Source organism: Vanessa cardui, chromosome 22, assembly GCF_905220365.1.
Source record: "Vanessa cardui chromosome 22, ilVanCard2.1, whole genome shotgun sequence".
In the NCBI taxonomy this organism is placed as follows: Eukaryota; Metazoa; Arthropoda; class Insecta; order Lepidoptera; family Nymphalidae; genus Vanessa; species Vanessa cardui.
Genome location: NC_061144.1, coordinates 9,753,470 through 9,775,947, shown reverse-complemented (window position 1 = coordinate 9,775,947; position 22,478 = coordinate 9,753,470). Strand labels below are relative to the sequence as shown.

General features: G+C 33.3%; 2 protein-coding genes across 3 annotated transcripts in view; one reads left to right on the top strand and one right to left on the bottom strand.

Annotated features, from left to right (window-relative positions):
* The window catches only part of LOC124539418 (homer protein homolog 2), a 45,521-nt gene that overhangs the window by 11,153 nt on the left and 11,890 nt on the right, over window positions 1-22,478 (top strand). Inside the window, exons 3-7 of one of the 2 annotated variants that reach the window (XM_047116810.1) lie at window positions 5,038-5,169; window positions 5,672-5,848; window positions 6,060-6,107; window positions 6,797-6,862; window positions 7,783-7,922. In XM_047116810.1, the coding sequence (XP_046972766.1) occupies window positions 5,038-5,169; window positions 5,672-5,848; window positions 6,060-6,107; window positions 6,797-6,862; window positions 7,783-7,922 (563 nt within the window). The remainder of the gene's footprint in view (window positions 1-5,037; window positions 5,170-5,671; window positions 5,849-6,059; window positions 6,108-6,796; window positions 6,863-7,782; window positions 7,923-22,478) is intronic. The other variant, XM_047116811.1, reaches the window with a different exon arrangement.
* LOC124539419 lies at window positions 10,855-18,187 on the bottom strand. The gene is made up of 4 exons (XM_047116812.1): window positions 18,044-18,187; window positions 12,216-12,362; window positions 11,742-11,838; window positions 10,855-11,324 (listed from the first exon to the last, which is right to left on the bottom strand). Exons 1-4 carry the CDS (start codon window positions 18,053-18,055, stop codon window positions 11,053-11,055), a joined length of 528 nt encoding a protein of 175 aa, XP_046972768.1. The 5' UTR covers window positions 18,056-18,187; the 3' UTR covers window positions 10,855-11,052.

Genomic DNA, 22,478 nt, shown 5'->3' with positions numbered 1-22,478 from the left:
AAAAGTATATTTTGATTTTTCTTTTATCAAAGGGTATTGACACAATTAGTCAATTGTCAATTTCCCAATTAGAATTTTAACAATTCTAAAATTCTAATTGAGAAATTGTTCTACGTTGATAGATAAGCTTAATAATTAATTTGCCATTACAACAACTGAGTTGTGTTAATGCAACGTGAAGCATTCGAGACCGGATTTCATGGTTAGCAGAGTATGAGCTATGTAAGGAATTGACAATTTCTAAGAGTGACAATATCAGAAAGCAGGAAATTATACAACATATTCTTGTATAGCAAATTGCTTGCTTTTAACGAGCCACGTCCCTTTTAGGACAGTATTTAATGTTGTTGGTTTGTTAGATGACAATTTTAAGGGTTCGTTTGAGTGACATTGGAGTTTATGGGGGCGTTAAATTCTGAAGTTTCGCAGAGGTCGTTTATTGTAATTTTTATATTTAGCCTTATTTTTATAGTAGTCTATGTGACTTCTTATTATATCAGCTATCTGCCAGTGAATTAAATTTATTTAATTAAAATTCCCGTCAAAATCGATCCAGTCGTCCCAGAGATTATAAATTGTAATTATAAATAACAAAACAACACTGAAAAGCAGTAAATAAATTTTTATAAATTAAAAAAAACCGCCTTCAAAAATGAACTAAAAAGAAAAAAATAATCAGTTACATCCATATCCAATTTACGATTTTTTAATCACCTCTCAAAGTCGGTGCCAACATTGCTATATATGCATATAGGTACATAATACATACATACAAAAACTAAATCTATTTATTGTATAGATGACACCATTAGACAAACCTTAGTATCGATACAAATTAAATGATTTCAATATAGGAATTTATTTACTTTGTTGGCACCGCCTTCAAAAGGTGATTAAAAAATCGTAAATTGGATATGGATGTAACTGATTATTTTTTTCTTTTTAGTTCATTTTTGAAGGCGGTTTTTTTTAATTTATAAAAATTTATTTACTGCTTTTCAGTGTTGTTTTGTTATTTATAATTACAATTGGTAGTGTTTGTCATTCACTTTAATGCCGTTAATCATTGAGGAGTTCTCCTGGTAGTCCACCATCAGCTAGACTTCATCATAGGCATGTTTACTAACATCTTAAAGAAATAGAACTAACTATCTTAAAGAAATAGAACTAATCCCGTAAAATAGTTACTTACTAATAGGTTCTGATTACTAGTTGTGGTCTTCATCATCAGTTCCACTTCATCAAATGTCACTTTTCGTGAGCATATGACCAAGGCACTTTGAATAAAACCGAAATCACTATAGGTGTGCCTATAAAATTTGAGGAGTTCCCTCGATTTCTCCAGGATCCCATCATCAGATCCTGATCTCCTGACAATGGGACCACCTGTAAAACATGCCCTTTCAAACAAAAAAAGAATTGTCAAAATCGGCCCAGCCATCTTCGAGTAATTCGGTAACATACATAAAAAAAAGGCCCCGACGAATTGAGAACCTCCTCCTTTTTTTGAAGTCGGTTAAAAAGGGCTATTTTTATATTACAAATATACATTCCAATTTTATTATATGTATAGTATACATCAAATTAATGTCTTATAGTTTTTATAAATATGTTAGTAAAATTGGGTTCGTCAATTGAAACCCTAACAGATATTGTTCGATTTGGATAGGTCATTCCGAAAGACTTAGTCATCAGACTATGTCATCTCTACAGGACAAAGTTCAGACATTGAGCGTCCGTGTATCGTAGCTAATTAAATATTTCCGGCCCATGATTCACAACTCTTACAGTTAGATATTCAAAATCTAAGAGTTTATCCGACTTGATGCTGTCCTTAAAGTTAATAGTTTTTGTATTAAATCTAAAGTCTTGAGACTAAATTCATCAACAACTGCAATGTAAGAAGAAATTCTAAAATTATGGAGAACAAGAACAAAATATTTCAACGTCAATACTTGGCGAATCATGTATCTAAGATGATCATAGATGATACCTATCACTGCCTATCTTTAGCGAATATAAATTCTTTGACACTATATACAGGGTTATTGGTAACTCGACGTATATCCGTTAGGAGGCGATAGGGGTGACGATTTGCAATAATTTTAACCCCCATATGCATCCAAAAGTAAACCATTTTTGAGTTATCACGTTTTTTAGCTTTTTTCAAATTTGTCAAAAATGCAACTTTATGTGCACACAGCATGTTCGACAATGAATAATGCAGGATTCTATCCTTACTATTATCCTCACGAAGAAGTCTCTGAAAGGAAAGTTTGGACCGATAATTATTGTTCAAATATCGACAAATATCCAGTTTTTAATCGTTTTTATAAAACAAAAGAAAAAAATAGATTTTAACTGATACTTTGAAGTTGAATTTGAACTGAAATTTTGAAGTTGCAATAACACAATTTACCAATAACCCTGTATAACATACAAACCGTGTCGTGAAATGCTTACAGCTCCATGCAGAAAATTTAGCTCAGCTAATGCAGGATAAAGTGTTATCAAAATCGTAATGGGTTAGCAGAAAGCGACTCATACAAAGTTTCAAAAAAATATTTCATGCGATGCTGTCACCCTTAATTAGTTGGCACAGCTCAACTAATTAAGTGTTAAATATAATATGACGGCGACTCAGATAAATCAGCGGTAGGCTTGTCATCAATAGGAGCTGGTACAGGGTTCATGGCTTAGATCTCAGGCTATTAATTACAACGAAAGTATGACAATTCTTGTATTTTATACAGTAACTAATTATAAAGTAGGTATATTATTTTAGGAGTAATTATCACAGTTGCCTAAACCAACGGTCCCATTTGGAATGTTCGTACCGCTATCGCTATGTATCGCGTTCTTTATTAAAACACAAATATGGATGGATGCTATATTGTAACGTGATTTTCAACGAGTTTCCTATCTATATCTTATTCAAAACCAATTTATTGCTTAATGTATGATATATTTATAAGATTTCATGTTGTTGTAACCGTAAATTAGATAAGTAAAATGTAATGGAAAGACTGACGTATTAATAAGAGCGATAGCCGTCTCGCTAGCAGCGAGTATTTAATATATGTATAATTTGTCAACTGGTTATATTATAGCATATGAAATTGGATTGCTAAAAGAAAACTTAAAAAAAATAATCTCCGACAACGTGTGACAGATATACATGATTGCATATTTAAGAGTACAATAAAGATTATTGAATTTTGATATATTTTTATTTTTTTTTATTTTTTATTTTATGGAATAGCTTGGCGGACGAGCATATGAGCCATCTGATGGTAAGTGGTAATCATCACCCATAGACAATGACGCTGTAAGAAATATTAACTATTCCTTACATCGTCAATGTGCCACCAAACTTGGGAACTAAGATGCTATGTCCCTTGTGCCTGTAGTTACACTGGCTCACTCACCCTTCAAACCGGAACACAACAATACTGCGTATTGTTGTTTAGCGGTAGAATATCTGATGAGTGGGTGGTACCTACCCAGGCGGGCTTGCACAAAGCCCTACCACCAAGTAAAATGATATTGAGTATATTAAAGAAGAATCTGCGGTAAGAAATATTTCTCCAATGTCTAATCTATATAAATAAAAATATCATACAACTGTTCTTCCGCTGTCCTCTAGCACGAAATCAAATAGAAGTTATCACTTCAACTTTATTAAGTAAAAAGTTTTGTCTAACAACAACTCAAAAATCAAGATAGAAGGAGTACAATAATCAAGCAAGTTTTTGTAAAAAGATAAATCAAAGTTTGAAAACTAAGAACAATACAAACTACGAATTAAAAGATAAAATCTAAACACGGTTAAAACAGTTAAGACAAAGAAACAGATAAACTTAAATATAGTGTAATAATCTTTGATAAAGGAAACTTTTTAATAAATTCTTATCAAAAATATTCCGCACTTACACGCACACATACAAATGCACTATGTGCGTTACGCTTGTGTTTGGTTTTATTACGTGTATATAATCACCCTTAAGTTCTGGGAAATCACTTTAGGGACTCACGATATATGACAGTTAGCAAATATTATTCTTCGCAATAGTGGCACGCTTAGTCGTTGCGGTAACTAATTATGTTCCCACGTTTGGTAGTGTATTGGTATGTTTCTTATCTCCAGCTATTGTTTTTGGACACGAGTTAATTTGTTTCTAATGTTACCAGCTACGAACGATATCGTTAATAATGATTGTATCTTCAAGCGTGTCACCTGCCGAGTTAAAAAAAAATGAATATTCTGTTTTTGTTTTGTTTGATTGTTGATGAAAGCTGTTTTTATGAGTAAAAATACTTTTGAACAATGCAGAAAATACAATTAATTAGGTTAGGTTAGTTAATGATGTAAAAAAGTAAAAGTAATAGCCTGTAAATTTCCCATTGGTGGGTTAAGGCCTCCTCTTCCAATAAGAGGATTTGGAACATATTCCACCACGCTGTTCCAATGAAGATTGGTGGAATGCACATGTGGCAGAATTTCGATGTAATTAGACACATGGAGGTTTACTCACGATGTTTTCCTTCACCGCCGACCTCGAGATGAATTATAAACACAAATTAAGCACATATATAATGTGGTGCTTGCCTGGGTTTGAACCCAAAATCATCGGTTAAGATGCACGCGTTCTAACCACTGGCCCATCTTAGCTCACGGTTAATGATGACCATACCTTTTTTACTAATACTCTATTGACAAGTGTAGTCTTCTATTCTTCTTGATAAAGAAAAATAAATGGTTGTCCGTTATGCTCTTCTATACTATTAATCTTGATTGATTGTGAAAAAATCTAGTGTGTGCTCTAGGTTTGTCCTTCAAAAACGTTTAAAATTAAGTAGATTTTCATTTTACTCTGCAGTCATAGCCGAGAAGGGTAATACTAAATAAAAAGTGCCCTTGACAAAATGTACGGACTTGACAAAACGGAAGGACCGTGTAGTACATTCACACGATATAAGCATATGTCTTGCACATTAGACAGCAGAAAATTTATATTTTTCATTAATTTGTTTCAGGCGGTTATCAACAGTACGATTACAGCCAACATGACATTCACTAAGACTTCGCAGAAGTTCGGTCAGTGGAGCGATGTCCGGGCGAACACCGTGTATGGACTAGGATTTGCTTCGGAAGCTGAATTGGGAAAGGTAAATTTGTCGACTGCTTGGTCAAAACCAATCTTTAATAGAAGTTAATCCCTAATTATTCTGGGAACAAGAATTATTTGTGTAGATACTACCTACTACCCTCTAGTCAGATGATCTATCATACTTAGTATTGTTGTATTCTGGTTTGAAGGGTGAGTGAGCCATTATCACTGGCACAAGGCACATATCATCTTAGATCTCAGGGTTTTGTGGATCATTGATGTGATGTTAAAAATGGCATTATTTCTTATACACTAATGTCTATTTTGCGGTGGTGACCAGGTATCATAAGGTATTCTATTTGACTGTCCGCCAACCTATTACATAAAAAGAAATTTTTGCCAACAAATAAACTTTTCACATTTCACTCACACATTCACATTTTTAAATCTTAAGACTGAGAGGAGTCTGCTATGTGTCCTCTTCTCCAAATAAATAAGAAAACGATTTATTTATTAGCCGTGATCCTCATTTTTTCATGAGATTTATCTCTATTTCACAGTTCATAGAGAAATTCCAAGAGGTGAAGGAGGCAATACAGGCGCAGCAATGTGGAGCAACAGCGAAAACTACAAACGGTTCTGGAGCTGCGACGCCCGTAGCATCGGCGACTGCCAGCCCGCTACTGGCAGCGCGTGCCACCACCGGGGAGGAACCTCCGGCACTTTCACCGGCACAGGTTTGTAAACCAACCACTCAAACACTCCCTTTGAACTTTGTTGAGGCATTTGATAAATGTGAGCGCGCTGTATAAATAAAATATGTAGGTTGTGTTTTATTATTAAATGTATTCAAAAGTTAGGAAAAGTTTTTGGTGAACGAAAACAATTTTTAACTAAAAAAAAGGATGAATTATTATGGCGTGTTTCTTCCGCGTGCTCTTATTACAGTTCCCAGTTCCAGTATTGGCGGAGCAACTTGGCCGCGATACCCGAAGGGTAGGTTCAAAATTCAGTTGTGAATCAGCTTTGGATATGATTTTTATTTTGGCTGGCCTAGCGTGGTTTATATTTTGACGTAGTTTGAAAGATCTTTAATTGTATTTCCTCTCGCATAATAAAATGATATAACGCTGTATTTGATCTTTTTTAGAAGTAGAACTAAATTTTTATAATACTACTAAAAGAAAACATCATTGATATATACGAATAATAACGTAAGATCTAATATTGAACCCTGTGGGGACACTTGTAAGTAAAGGTACGAAATATCGCTGGAAAGATGTATGCATTGTTGAATATGTATCGCAAAAATTTCATTTTGTAGGTTGCATTATTATAATTTTATACGTTTTATAAAGAGTTGAAGTTATGTAAGATTAGTGATTAAAAACAGGAATGATTAAGATCGTTAAGATCTTAACTCTATTGTATTCCTCGATTCCACTTTTATTTTATATGATATATTGATTATTGATAACTTAAACGAATCTTTCATCTATAAAATAAATTGTATGCTTAAGTTATAATACAAAAAAATATCATTTATATATATGAAAATTAAAATAGGGCCCAATATATAACCTTGCAAGACACTTCCAAGGAAAAAAAATAATAACAAGCACGTTAAAGGTAAGCCGGTAGCAAATTTGTACCTTACGAGTTTTCAATTTTGTTTTTTGTTTCAGCCTAAAGTGGAAAATGACGAAATGATGGTACACCAGCGCGCCCACTCCGTATCATCTACCCTGCAGGTGAGATATAATCAAAATACAATTTCTTACACTACACTAGTTTACATTGCTCAGAATTTTTATTTTATTTGTTGTTACTTAAGTAATTATTAGGTGGATGACTACATTTACTTAATAGTTAAGCTAGCTGAAGTCGTTTTGAGACGAAATTCGTTGAAAAACTGTGATTTTGGTTTCGATATATGTAATAATATAACGTTATTTAACAGGGAGTAGTCCTATCCACTTGTGAAGACTAGCTAGTACAGGCAGTCCTTGTACTTATGGTATGTAAGATTCTCGAAATACGCAACGTAAATCGAAACGACGTAAGTCGAGACATATTAGATTGCTCTTTTTTGTGTCAAAAAATTGATTAACGGAACTTGAAACGACGTAAACGGAAATAATGTAAGTCGAGGACTGCCTGTAATACGTGAAAGTTCGAGAATATTAGGGGGATACTGTATAACTTATTAATGCAACTCAAATGCTGTAAGTGATTGTTCCATCAAATAGTATATCTGATGACGCATGGTGTGCCATCTTGTTTATTTATTGTCGGAAATTAGCGATTTGTCGCATACGTGGTGAGGAATCTTATTTATTTATTTATTTATTTATTTAATATTTGGGAAACAAACAGATATAAAATATAATCAAATTACATAATACAGTTTAGATATCACATTATCCAGCGAAGTTTCCACCGATTGATAAAACATATAATGCACTCAAATATTTTAACACAATAAGAAAAACAAAAAAATATTTGACAATATTAAAAGTAAATATTAAACAATTGTAAATATTAAGCGTTATATCATTGAATGTAACCATGAAATGCTTCATGAGAGCGCCGTCCAAGTGTAAATAAACAAGATGGCGTAACCATGGTCCTCGTGACGGACTGGTGGTTGAGCGTAGCGGTGGTGTCGTAGACGGTGTCGCAGGGCGGCTACGCGACGGTGGGCCGCGCGCCGCGCGCCGCGCCCGCCGCCGCGCCCGCCGACGCGTCCGACAGCGCCGAGCAGCTCATGCGCTACGAGAACGACCGCCTCAAGCTGGCGCTCGCGCAGAGGTCGGTGCCGCTTATTGTACCGCATATTGCTCTTATTTTTTTTTTTTAAGGTATAGTTTGGCGGACGAGCATATGGGCCACCTGATAAGTGGTCATCATCGCCCATAGACAATGACGCTGTAAGAAATATTAAGTATTACTTAAATCGTCAATGCGCCACCAACCTTGGGAACTAAGATGTTATGTCCCTTGTGCCTGTAGTTACACTGGCTCACTTACCCTTCAGACCGGAACACAACGATACCGAGTATTGTTATTTGGCGGTAGAATAACTGATGAGTGGGTGGTACCTACCCAGACGGGCTTGCACAGAGCCCTACCACCAAGTAACATCTGACACACGCAGTCTTGTAGGTGTTTCGCCGGTAATGGATTTCATAGACTGATTGTTCTGTTATAGGGATATAACCCGAGGGTTTGCGTAGTTTTAATGCTATATATCTCTACCAGCCTGCTAGGGATAGGGAAATTCTCAGCTCTAGAACCGATTGATTGTTTTCTCTGGTTGATTGGTTCCTCCGCTTGATTCCATCCCGATTTTGCCCATTCGGGCTATGCGAATGAAATAATACAAAAATACTATCTTCCAATGCAATAACTAGGCTACTAGTTTATTTAATTGAACTGTATCTATCCAACCATCAAGTATAACCTGTTTTTTTTATAACGAAAATTCATATATAAATAAAGCAATTGATTCAAGATAAAACTGAATAGTACCAAATGTTACCTGTACGTCTCTATGGTTATGAGCAAACCGTCTTTTAATAAGATTGGCAATTTGAGATTGTCTGCCATTACCAAGACGATCTAAGCGAAGCACTAGGATACAATCCTTATAACTTGAGCTTAGATTATATTAGATAAACAACATTTTTGACGACAGAAAAAAAATATTATCCCCCCATTTGATAAATAATTAAATATCTCTATTTAAAATGTATAATACTTTAACGACTTTGACACTGAAGATCTGAAAAGTGATAAAATACCCCTTTTTTAAATAAAAAATTAAAATAAAACCCTCAAAAAGGAAAAATGGCAAAAGCAGCTTACAATACGAAATGAAATCACACAAATGTTTACACTATTAGTTTTGGTCTCTTCAGTAATATTTTGTTAATTAAAAGTTTAACAGTCTAAATTAATTTTTAAAAACACTGTTTTATCGATTACATTGAAATACCATCAGTTAAATCAAGTTCAAATTTTTACCTTATGTCATTTAAAACTCTGTTATTTCTAAAAGTTAACTTATTATTTATCAGTATTAAGCTTACTTCATCAACATTATCGAAAAGTCCTACCAACCACTAATACCAAAAATAGCTCATCATCGTCTTCCTACCTTTATCCTTATTTACTTGGGGTCATCACTTCTTCCATACTTCCCTCTCTGTCGTTATCTCACAAGTAACATTCTTTTTAGCCAATTTTTTCACACAATTCATCCATCGTTTCATCCTTCCTCTATTTCCATTCACATTCAAGACTTTAAATAGATATGGACCAAAATTTGATCCATTTGGAACACCTATTTATAATAAATATTAAGAAGACTCTGCCACTAATGTCTTCCACAAAGTAAAGTAAAGACAAAAGAAAGGTCAACCTGATGGAAAGTGGTAACCACGCCCTATACAGTCACTGGCATATTGAAAAATATTGAACATTTCTAACGTTACTAATGCGCCACCGACCTCGGAAGCTTATGAAAACACAACAATAATATAGTTGCTCTTTGATGGTAGAATATTTGAGTAGTGTGTGGTATCTACCCAGAGAGTTCCTCTGAAGTCCTTTCATCAAGTGAAATTAAATTTGCATTCTTTGAATTATATCTTATATCATAGTTAGTAGAGATGGTCCGAATGTGGATTAAACACAATACGAGATCAGGCTGAATATTTGAAAATAAAAAAAAATAACAAAAGAAAGAAATTCGTTTAAATAGAATGTACAATGAACATCGGCCCATCCGTAAATTTGTTTTTATTTTTATCACCATAGATAAAAAATAAATAATAAACACCAGTTAAAACGATATAAAAAAGATTTATTCAATCGCAAGGTTTTGTACAATTCTTATTACTAAAAATTTTAACACGATACAGTCTCATAAAATCAAAGAAAACAATAACAGCATTCTTAAATGCTCAAAGCATATCTAATAAATAGCACTTCAAAAGCATTACTCAAATCCAAGCACACATTGAGTCTACTTACAAAGTACACTGGCCAAGAATAGTTAAGCTTATTACAGAATAGTATCAACATTTTTCCCTATAAATTTGTCTAGAGTGTAATTAATCAAACAATGCTATGTCTCTTTCTTTCGAATGAGAAATCTTTGATGTTAGAATGAGATATATCAGTGTTTGACTGAAACCACGCTAGACTAATTTATAGGTAAGACAGGTTATATATCAGAACTAAAGTTATTGTGCAACACTCGATTTATATTTCAAGTGATTGAGAAAATTATTGGTTGTGAATTTAAGTATCTAAGGATTTGATTATTTATGTATCTAGATAGACTGTCAAAGTTGAATAATGGCCAATCGTTGAGCACTAGATACACGCACACTAACAAAGTTTTATGACGTTGCACGAGTACCAAGCGTAGATGTGACGCACACAGTGATATAACATAATAATATATATAACCTAAGCCAAAAAATCTTGTATTTTGACGTCTGTGTGGTCTTATATCTAGATATATAAATGATCTATGTTGAATTGTTGGGTACCTGGTGTACCAAACATTATTTTGAAGACAACTAAACATGATCACGAAATAATATCGAATGTGGGTAGAGTCAGGTAATTTCAAATAAGCAATCAGTCGGAACGTCTTAAAAACTAGTTAACAAATCAAATCGTAATACTGAATACAAATATACTAAATATTCTTAGGTGCAATTTTTTTCAATAGTAAAATTCAATCGGAGAAAATTCGTTTCGATAAAACTTTGCAATACATATAATTAATTTATTTTCTTGAAGCCTTTGTAATATTACATTATTTGGTATTTATAAAGACTGTACTTGGAAAATCTTAAGTATATATATTGCAAAGTTTAGTAATTTCTATTTATCGAAGACAACGTGCCAAATATTGCGTTTGTATTTAGTGTTCATAATTACCAACGATTGGCACAAAGCCACCGTCTAATTGTTGGTAATCGTCATGAGAGTAACCCTCGTATACTGGTTTCGGTTTGTATTCCTCGTATTCCTGCTGGATTTTGTATTCTTCGTAATTAGGTTTGGCAATGTATTCCTCGTGCTCTTTGTGTGGCGTGCCAATTTTGTGGACGATAGCATTGAACCCGTTCTTATCGTCTGCCTCGTATTCCACTATACGTTTTGTTCCGTCAGTTTCGACGACCGTGTATGAGCCTGGATGAAGTCAATGTATTATTTCTCTCTTCAAAAATTCATGTACCAAAAATAGTATTAAAAAAATGGCATGGAATGAAGATTCTAAAGAGAAGAACTTAGAAGAAACTCAGTAAAGGTAAAATGGATGAAGGATTAGTGTGAAAGGCCCATCCTCAACGAATTACAAGACGCCTTTAGTTTCTGAACTGCACCCTGGCCTTATATCGTCCACAAGACAAGACAAACTTAATTTAAATGAATAAAAAATAATAAGAATACCGTGAACTTCAATTAAAGCTGGTATTCCTTTTTTTATTTCAAAGAAAGTTATCACACTCAAAGGAAGAAATATTTGTTTGAGATTTTTATCCAGTCTGAAAAATTATTGGAATAAACTCAACGACAGTAGGGTATATAATGAATCCGTATTCTTACCTTTAACTTTGTCACCATCTCTGGTCTCCCAGTGTTCCTTGTCGTCACCGGTGTGCGGGTCTTTGACTGAGTAATCGAATGAGTATTTAGGATGCGCCTGTAATATATGAATAGCCGTGTTAACAATTTAAGTAATAATATGTGTGCTATGTGGTGTAACATCTTAGCCTGTAAAGTTAGAAGAGCATTGGTGATGTAAAGAATAAAACAATATTTCTTTAAAATAGAATCTGAAGCATGTTGGTTATGGTTCTGTGTGTGAGCGAGAGTACGAGAGATAGTATGAAAATTGCTTGGGCCGTTTTTTCAATTGATTTACAAAAAGTGGATCTACCTTATGGGTATTGGATATTGTTAACATTTGTATAAACAGACAATTTTTGTAACTAAACTCTTTGGTACACTAATTGCGTGTAAAAGCCTGTTAAAATGATATTAGTCGATTATTAGAATTTCACAACTGAAATAACTTACATGATAATCCACATCATATTCTTCGCTGTGATGCTCATCCAGGGGTTCATGGTGTACTAGCTGCTTGTGGTGGTAACCTTCGTATCCCTCGTAGCTATCATATTGGGCTAGAGATGACACGATGAGAAGAAATATGGGTGCGGTTTTCTAGAACAAAGAAACAAGATGAATTTCATTATTGGTACCTTATGATGTTTATATGACCGATTACAGTGACGGCGGCGTTTTTAAGAGAAGCTAGACATCTGCGCGGCTCAGATCATTACTATATCTTGATCTAGAGATAGCGTCGTACTACCAAGTAACGAATTAAACGAGTCTTTTCATTTAAGAGTCACGCACATTAAGACCGAAAAGGTCTCAGTGTGAATCCAGCTATCATTGACACTATTTTACGAGTGTGCGTGTTGATACTCAGACGACGATTATCTGATTTTTCGATGCGTTCTCATCTTTGACGATCTATCAAGACAAATAATTAAAGCTGCGCGCTAATTAATCTAGTATAAGTGCGTTCGCTGATATAAAAGTACACTCTATTTCCTCATACTGAAAATGAAAATATGAGCGAAAGGCTTCAGGAAAACGCATATCAGAAAATCAATTTGTTTTTAACGTGCCTACTTATTCTATCACTTGAATAAATCCTCTTTCTCGTTCTTCGATTAATATGAACTTTCTTTCCATTTCATCTCGGTTCTAATTTATAACTGAGTAAGTAACTTAACTCCAAGTGATAAAACATTGCCCTCATATCCTTTCCCAAAATGCAAACTTTGGTTTTTTTGTATGCAAACACAAGTTTATTTCATTTTTCTCGTGACGCCTTTAATTTTATACTTTTTCGCAGTAACAGAGTTACGATCAAAGGAATCTTGATAAGAAAACTTATCTCATGAAGAAAGTTTAATTGTAGTTTTTATTGCACCTTACAGATATGTATTTTTCTAATCCAATTTAATAATTCTATAGATTTTAAAATGTTTCTTGATGAGTGGAGAGGATTTTTGTGTTAGATTGATATCGTTAAGATCTGAAAGCCTAACAAACATTCAAACACACTTTTACATTTGTAATATTGACTAGCGACTCGCCCTGTCATCGCGCGGTTGCAATGCTGACACTAAATATACTACAGAATTTGTTTATTTACGACATCACATTAGAGACTTCTAAAATTGTCAGCGCTTATTTACTGTATTGTCCACGTATTATATACAAATCGACGAATTCATTTCGAATCACTCTATCTATTAAAAAAAATGGCATCAAAAACCGTTTCGTAATTTGGTTAAAGATTTAAGCATACATAGGAACAGAAAGCGGTAAGCGACTTTGTTTTATACTAAGTTAAGACTAGGTATAAAATATTTGTAAATGCATAAATTTCTCGGAAAATTTTGTCGAAATATATTTCGTTATACACCAGGAAGAACAAGTCACGTATGTATGAGCGTAAACGACGTTATGTTATTTGCTCGTTGGGCCGCTTCGCACATATGTAATACAAATACCTTTGCGCAAACAAGAGACGTAAGCAAATTCAATCATATTATGATTTATTCCAGTAGGCTTTTACGAGTAGCATTGGATTATTATTATCGTGTTACCATTGACAAAGTTTGACACTACCAGCTTTTTTGTACGGTTTCGACTGTTATGTTTTAATTGTTGTAACGTGAAATGAATGTACAATTGTTGATCAATCATCATTAACAGCCTGTAAATTTCCCACTGCTGGGCTAAGGCCTCCTCTCCCTTGGAGAAGAAGGTTATTGGAACATATTCCCCCACGCTGTTCCAATGCGGATTGGTGGAATACATATGTGGCAGTACGATGATTTTCTTTCACCGCCGAGCACGAGATGAATTATGAACATAAATTAAGCGTATGAATTTTCAGTGGTGCTTGCTTGGATTTGAACCCTCAATCATTGTTTAAGATGCGTTCTATTCACTGGGCGATCTCGGCTCTATATAATAATTGTTAGTGAAAATATATAGTTCGATGATACTTTTAGAAGAATGACCGTAAATATTTACGATAAATATCTACATCTTCATATATATCTTAGATATTTATGGTTTTGTTGGTTAATTTTAAGAAGAGTTTTTTTTTGTAATGTCGTAACTGTTAAATCATTAATTATTGCAGCGCGTTTCGGAGTACATTTAAGTACCTATATAATATTATTACAAAAGCAGCAACGCTTCGCTAGTTTTACGGGTTTTATTTAAAACAGTAGGTTTTTTTTTAATCGAAGTAAGAAAAACATTATGTTATGTTATTGCATATAATTACAATAATGATATAATTGAATATATAACGAAGCTAGTTAACCATAACGAATCATATGAAATAATACTTGATTCGTCGATTTGTTCTGCGTTCGGTTACACTTTCATCGTAATCTCGTCTATATATCTATCTATATGTTGTTTGTGTGTTGTATTGGATAATTTACAGAGCAAATTAAAGGAGCATTAAAACCTTTTTTTTTATTATTCTAAAAATGTTAACGTCATAAAAAATATAGCGCTTTATATTTGAACATTATTTCCCATTAATTGTGATGCATTTACATAACAATTTGAACATTAAAGCTTTCCAATTAATGTTGATATATTACCTTATTGTATATTTAAATGGCATAACGATTAATGTCGTAAAAACATTTGACCAAGGTAAATACAAGAATTGACATTACACCATCAAAATACATCTTAAATAATCTCCGGTGACAATTATACCGTAGATTATTTTAGATCAGACACACAATAGATAATTATATGAGGAGATCTTAAGAATCATATAAATTTAAAATTTGTATATGTTAACGCCCCCTGCCGTTGATGTAGACTATATATAAGCAGTAGAGTCCAATGTGTATTAATAATTGGGATCAATCCCATCAATCAAACCTATCCAAATTACACAAAGTCCTACCATGTAAAGTTGCATATTTTTTATGGTATAGGTTGGCGAACGACAATATGGGCCACTTGATGGTAAGTGGTCACCATCACCCATAGACAATGACGCTGTAAGAAATATTAAGTATTCCTTACATCGTCAATGTGCCACCAATCTTGGAAACTAAGACGTTATGTCCCTTGTGCCTGTAGTTACACTGGCTCACTCACCCTTCAAACCGGATCTATAATACTGAGTACTGTTATTTGGCGGTAGAGTAACTGATGAGTGGCTGGTACCTACCCAGACGGGCTTGCACAAAGCCCTACCACCAAGTATATATATATAGAGACTGAATAATACATTTAAAAGCTGTTCAAATCAATCGAAACAATTCCATACAAATCACGGTATTACTAGTGATGTGACAGATTACGTAATCATAGTTATTTAGTCGTAACAAACGCTAGTTACGTCCGTAATCAATTTCGCGTCAACTTTCATGAGTGCGAACTGTTTCTAACAGTCACTGCGTGTAATTACTGCGCCGTCATACTGATCATCTTAACTGTTTTTTTGATAAAGACGATATCGTGTGTTCGAAACAAGGAGAGCGTTGCGGTTTTATCTGCTTTATGATTTGTTTTAAACAAATTAATTGCAATAAATAATAAATAAATAAATATAAGACAACATCACATACATTACTCTGATCCCAATGTTAGTTAAAGCACTTGTGTTATGGAAAATCAGAAGTAACGACGGTACCACAAACACCCAGACCCAAGACAACATAGAAAAGTAATTATAACCCGGGACCCCGTAGTTGCGTACCCATGAAAACCCCGGCATACACGCCACTCGACCACGGAGGTCGCAATAATTAAGATACTTCACTAATATATTTTCTACGAGGTATGTAGTTTTCGCCCGGGTTTTGATAGGTTTTTGGGTACAAAACTTCATCAAATTTAGTTCAATAGATAAGCTCTAAAAGCTTAACACAATGACAGACAGTAACTCATGCTTTCCCATTTATAATATTTAGATATATGGCACATGGGTAATATTTAGATTTGTAATTTATGCCCTTTTTGTAGATTACCCCTTAGACAAACAGACAGAAATATGTGAGGTTTGTTAATATAAAATAACAGATGGATACTTTCATTTAATTATTCGTATATGTAGATACTTTCAGAACGATAAATTAATAAAGGCGTATGCATATTGAATGATGATAATTTTGTAAATAGACTATTTTTTTCTACATATGATGGATTATCCTTTCTGTATGAACAATTTAAAGATATGTAACTACAGTAACAAGCTACCATCTTAGTTTCTGAGGTCGGTAGTACACTCTTGTGAGGATTGGTTAATATTTCTTACAGCGCTAATCTTTATGGGTTGCCCATTAGTCCGTACGCCTACATGTTTTATAAAAAATACGGCGAGTAGGTGATTACGAAGGTACATATAGTATCTCTACTTATGTTATAAATGTGTGCGTATATACAGCATACATATCGTGTCTGTGTGTTAAATTTATATTGACTGATAGGGAAAATGTCAAAGTATTCATTTTGAATGTTTTACGGTAAATAAAATCGCCAGTAAATGGATTGAAATGTTAATTCCGGGTACTATAGGGACTTTTTAAGGAATAGCCTTTTTCGATAGATTTGTTTGACTCGCATAAATTAAGAAGTTTGTTTTTCTTGAATTTAATGAATAATTTAAATCTCCGCGACTCTCCGAAACTGCGAAACTGCAAGGAATATTGAGAAATGATCAATGCAGTCTACTAAGTGGTTCCAATGTAAAGCAAATCTTTATCTTTAGATTGATTAAAAATTTGTTACCCTATCATGAATTAAATTCGTTATTTAAAACGAAAACTTAGGAATAATAACGCACGCACAATTTTAAAATGGTTTTAATTCTCATCCTGTCATCAATTGATTTGACATTCGGAAGAAAATTGTTCAAAGCACGTTTCATAGGCAAAATTATCTTTGCCCTGTACAAAAGCCATTATAAAAAAAAAAGAAAAATAATTAATAATAAGAGTTTCATATAATTTGTAATGGCATTTAATTTTCGTTATAAGCTAAATTGTACGTATACTCGGAATTTTGGTGTCATCTGACGATATCACCGGTTCGCGTTCGGTTCTCAAATCAAATAGCGCGCGCTCCCCGGCTTCCTGTTACACACTTCCGTCCCTTTTTATGAAATTACATCCACTGTTTGCAAGAAAGAGAGCGCAAGTGACACATGAAGCATATAATTGTTTGTGTAAACTCGCTGAACGATATTTATATTAAATTCCGACGGTAAATAATTAGTGTTAATCTTAATTGTGAAATACACCTAATAGCTCATTTCCTATTATGTATATATTTATATGATATGACGCGTGTCGATCGCGTGTTCGACGCTATATGCGTTTTCACTCTCACTAATAAAATCCTTTTACTTTTTTTCTAAAGCTATAATATAAATTAATCAATTTTTTTATTGTAAAAAATCGAACGGTAATAAATTAGTTGCTTCTAATGTGTATGAGGAAAAAATAGTTGAAACTCGTCGTATAAATTTGATGGAATGAGAGACTCTTTATTTGTTATCAATATTATTATTTTAATTATTTGGATGGATTTTTATAATTAGTTTAAGTATTTTTTGAATCTTCAATTATTATCGTGTCAGTTTAAAATAATTGCTCTAGATTTAGCTCTAGAAGAAAAAAACAATATATTTAAAAAAAAAAAAAAAACGGGACGTATTTACATAAATGTATATAAAAAAAGCTCGATAACCTTAAGATAACTAATAAGCTTTGTAAATACATGAAATTAACTAAATTAAAACACAAGCACGAACACACATAAAAAAAAAAATTACTCACAATCAATTCCATTTTTTCTCACAAAATAAAAAAAAAAAACAATATTCCAAGTAGTCCCACGTATGAATGCAAATTATTTCATAGGCGCGTTCCAACTTATACCGGAGAAATACTTAATTCAGCTCACCCCTCTCTTCGAGAAGTGTTTATTTTGCGTTCCACGATTAAGCACCTTATATCAAGGTGTTAAGTCATATATTGCATTGTTGATATTCGAATTGGTGCAGACAAAGTGACGCATTGAAATATTGTGTGTTATATTTGATGAATCTACGTTTTTTTTTTCAAATCTGTCATGTTTCAGTTCCGCTGTTTAGCTCGAAACTTTTGTAAGCTGTTGACTAATTAATCGGGACCTCTAAAAAGTTTAAGCTCTATACCACATATCGTATGCTAAGCATAAGATTGTCAAAATGATTAAAAAAAAAAAGTATGAAAGTCATCAAAATAATTGTGTAATTGAATAGCGATAATGTCGTCGTGTGCTTATTCTTCTCTTATTGAACTTTTAGACGATCATCTTACAGGATTAAATTGAATGTTAATATATTTCGGAATGTACGTAGATTACTACTGAGAATAGTGCCAATCGAATCTATGTCCTAATGTTATTCCATAGAGTATTTTTTTATTAGTAATGTAATCAATTTAAATGTAAAAGCAAGATTTTTTTTAATGCTCGTTTTTAACATTTGATTGTGAATTTGATTTATAACATATACTAAAGAATGTTCCTTGTTTCTTTACTATATTGTACATGTACAATATACAAAAACCTTCCTCTCGAAAAACTATTGTAGACCCAGCTTCAGATAAACAGGAACATCAAATAATTAACAATATTTAATATGGTTTACAAAATTTATTTTTACAGTTTTCTTTACAATCATCCATTATCTTCCGTATTTAAAGGCAGATTAACAATTCCCATGTCAAATTTAATAACATTCTATTTCTACTTTTATTTATAAAAATGTCAAACCAAAAAGTATTCATTACATTCATATAATTCTGTGACTGAATTTAGCTCAACAGCTAGAAGTTATATAACATTTAATGATTATTTATAAATATTATATTTAAAATATTTTATAGCCTTACACTATCTTATTATTTTAAAGATCTAAGCATACATAGGGACAGACAGCGGTAAGCGACATTGTTTTATACTATGTTTATTTTATTTATTGATTTATAAACACTTTATTGCACACAAAAAGCAAAAGATACAGTGTACATAACATTACAAGAACATATAACAAAAGAGAAGCGTGCAAAGGCGGTCTTATTGCTTAAAGCAATCTCTTACAGACAACCCTTTAGAGTAAGAATTTGTCTGTGGGAAACGGGTTGGTGCAAACAAGCATGTTTTATTCTTAAACAGCTAAAAATTAATTTTTAAATAATACAAATAATATATAACAAAATACATGTTTTAATAAAAAATGTTAAAATACTATGTTTTTTATGGTATAGGTTGGCGGACGAGCATATGGGCCACCTGACGGTAAGTGGTCACCATCACCCATAGACAATGACGCTGTAAAAAATATTAACTATTCTTTACATCGTACTGTCCCACCAACCTTGGGAACTAAGATGTTATGTCCCTTATGCCTGTAATTACACTGGCTCACTCACCCTCCAAACCGGAACACGACAATATTGAGTACTGTTATTTGGCGGAAGAATGAACTGATGAGTGGGTGGTACCTACCCAGACGGGCTAGCACCTACCACCAAGTAACTATGTAATGATAATTTTTTTTGTAAATTTTAACTAAAGATAGCAAGTAAGTCGCTTAACAATATTGGAATTTGTAGTGTATCGATGCCGGCGACAGCTAGTTAATGGATGTAATAGGAAATAATAAAAGCTAATGATGACAGTGGCAAGTAATGTGGAGCACGCAAATATTAGTTTTGATTAGCTAATGATTAGCTAATACAATTTTCTTTATTGTTTTTTATTTATGAAGTGGACGAGTAATTCGATATGTCTCTTTGTCTAGATCATCCGTACGTATATCGAAATAACGGCAATGCAAATAATAATCGAATTGAATTTAATCGAATAATAATCGTGTAAACTAGTTTTCGTTTAGTACTTTTATTACTTAATTGTTGTCGTTGACTGTTTCACTAGCTTTTAAAATGCAACAAAATATTGTTGCATTGCGATGATCTGTATCCGGTTAATGACTAATATTAAATTAGTAAATTTGATGCAAACGTTAATTGTGTATATAATACTGCATTTTTTCAAACGACCGTAATGAAAGCTGATACAGACATATAGGAAAATGTCCAAACGAATAAATAACTTCATATTTGAATCTTGTTTCACCACAGTCGATAATAGAATTTATTTATTTGAATATATAAAAAAATTAACAAAAAGAAAAACCGACTTCAAACAAAACACTATTTTAAAGCAAAAAAAATGCACTAAAAAGTAATGAAAATAATTGCATATTTAACATATTTTTTAAAGTCCTAGGTAAAATGAAATGAAAAATATTAGACTACTTAAAAGTCGATTTATGATTACATCATGTAGTTATAGTTATTGTTATATTTGGAGATTGGGCAAGTCGATCCTACTTTTCTGAAATACATTTTAAAATTTCATGTTTCATAAAATTAACCACTGGAACCTCTCAGCTTGACAAGCAATTGGTCGTTTGTAGTATTTGTCGCTGTCGTGAAACAAAATTGCGTATAGGTTACAGCGATTATCCACGTGAATAATTGATGTGGAAATGACTAACCCGGGAAATAATAACGATGAAATACGTTGACAGCGCGTGCCCGGTGACGTGGAACATTTGTTTGTTTTAATTATAGCTTTACTTGCCGTTGAAAAATATGAGAAGACTTAATATGCTATTACAATGTTTTCTTTTGACGGCGTTGAAATTCTTGCACGTTGTGTTTTTTCTCAGAGTCGAGATGGCCCAGTGGGTAGAACGCGTGCATCTTAACCGATGATTGCAGGTTCAAACCCAGGCAAGCACCGCTGTTTCATGTGCTTAATTTGTCTTTATAATTCATCTCGTGCTCAGCGGTGAAGGAAAACATCGTGAGGAAACCTGCATGTGACAAATTTCATAGAAATTCTGCCACATGTGTATTCCACCAACCCGCATTGGAACAGCGTGGTGGAATATGTTCCGAACCTTCTCCTCAAAGGGAGAGGAGGCCTTTGGCCCAGCAGTGGGAATTTACAGGCTGTTGTTGTTGTACGTTTTCTTTTATAATAAAAGTCTCTCGCTTATTTAATGATGCCTGACGATCTAGTAGCTAGCTTATTGGGTTGCCGATTGAGGTTCGGGGTCCGTGTTCAAACACTGCTTCTGACCATAATAAAATCAATCGTTAGTCTAGCGTCTGATTTTAGAAACAACTGTACCCTCTTGGGTTTGCGTTTATACTTGTGTTTTATAGTATCAGCTTCTGAGTGGAAGTTTTGGATTTGCTGTGAATAAGTTACATTACGTTACGTTAGGTAAACTTGTACCAACGATCAAAAAAAAAAGTAATAATTTATACAGAATAAAACTTACTTACGGCTTCAAAATTAGCAATAGCTAAATATATAAAAAAAAAAAAAAAAACATCTAGGAAACTACTTGATCGATTTAAATGCAACTTACACTGTTCCCTGAATTGAAGTGTACCTAAGTTGGATTAAAAATGATCAACTCAATACGACTTTTGGTTTTTGAGAAATTCCTAGACAAACATACAAATATAGAACTTAACATACAACTTAAGAAATTGAGCACACGTGTTTGGAAACCTAAATAATAATAAATGAGACAACATCATATACATTACTCTGATCCCAATGTAAGTAGCTGAAGCACTTGTGTTATGGAAATCAGAAGTAACGACGGTACCACATACACCCAGACCCAAGACAACATAGAAAACTAATGGTAATCTACATTGACTCGGCCGGGAATCGAACCCGGGACCTCAGAGTGGCGTACCCATGAAAACCGGTGTATACACCACTCGACCATGGAGGTCGTAAATGTATCATCATACCCAAATGTAATGAAATTCTAACAATGTTGCAATAGATACATGTCAAACTGATTACCTCCTTTTTAGAAGTTGGTGAAAATACATACAATGTCTTTTTTACTTTTTTTATTTAAATAAACTCACTCAAAATGTATTCATTTAATAACGCATGCCAGCACTGAGTATTATGTATGAAGATAATTTACTTTCGAACTATTACCGTGTCTTGATTGATGTAGTCTTATCGTCCGATCGAATTATCGTGCCGGCAAATTAACTATGGTTCTTCGATTGCTAACTCGTATGATTAATTGTGATGTAAAATTGTTATGCGTTTTATAATACTGGTTTTATGCTTTCATTGTTTTATTTTATTCTATATGAAAACGGCAATGATTATGCA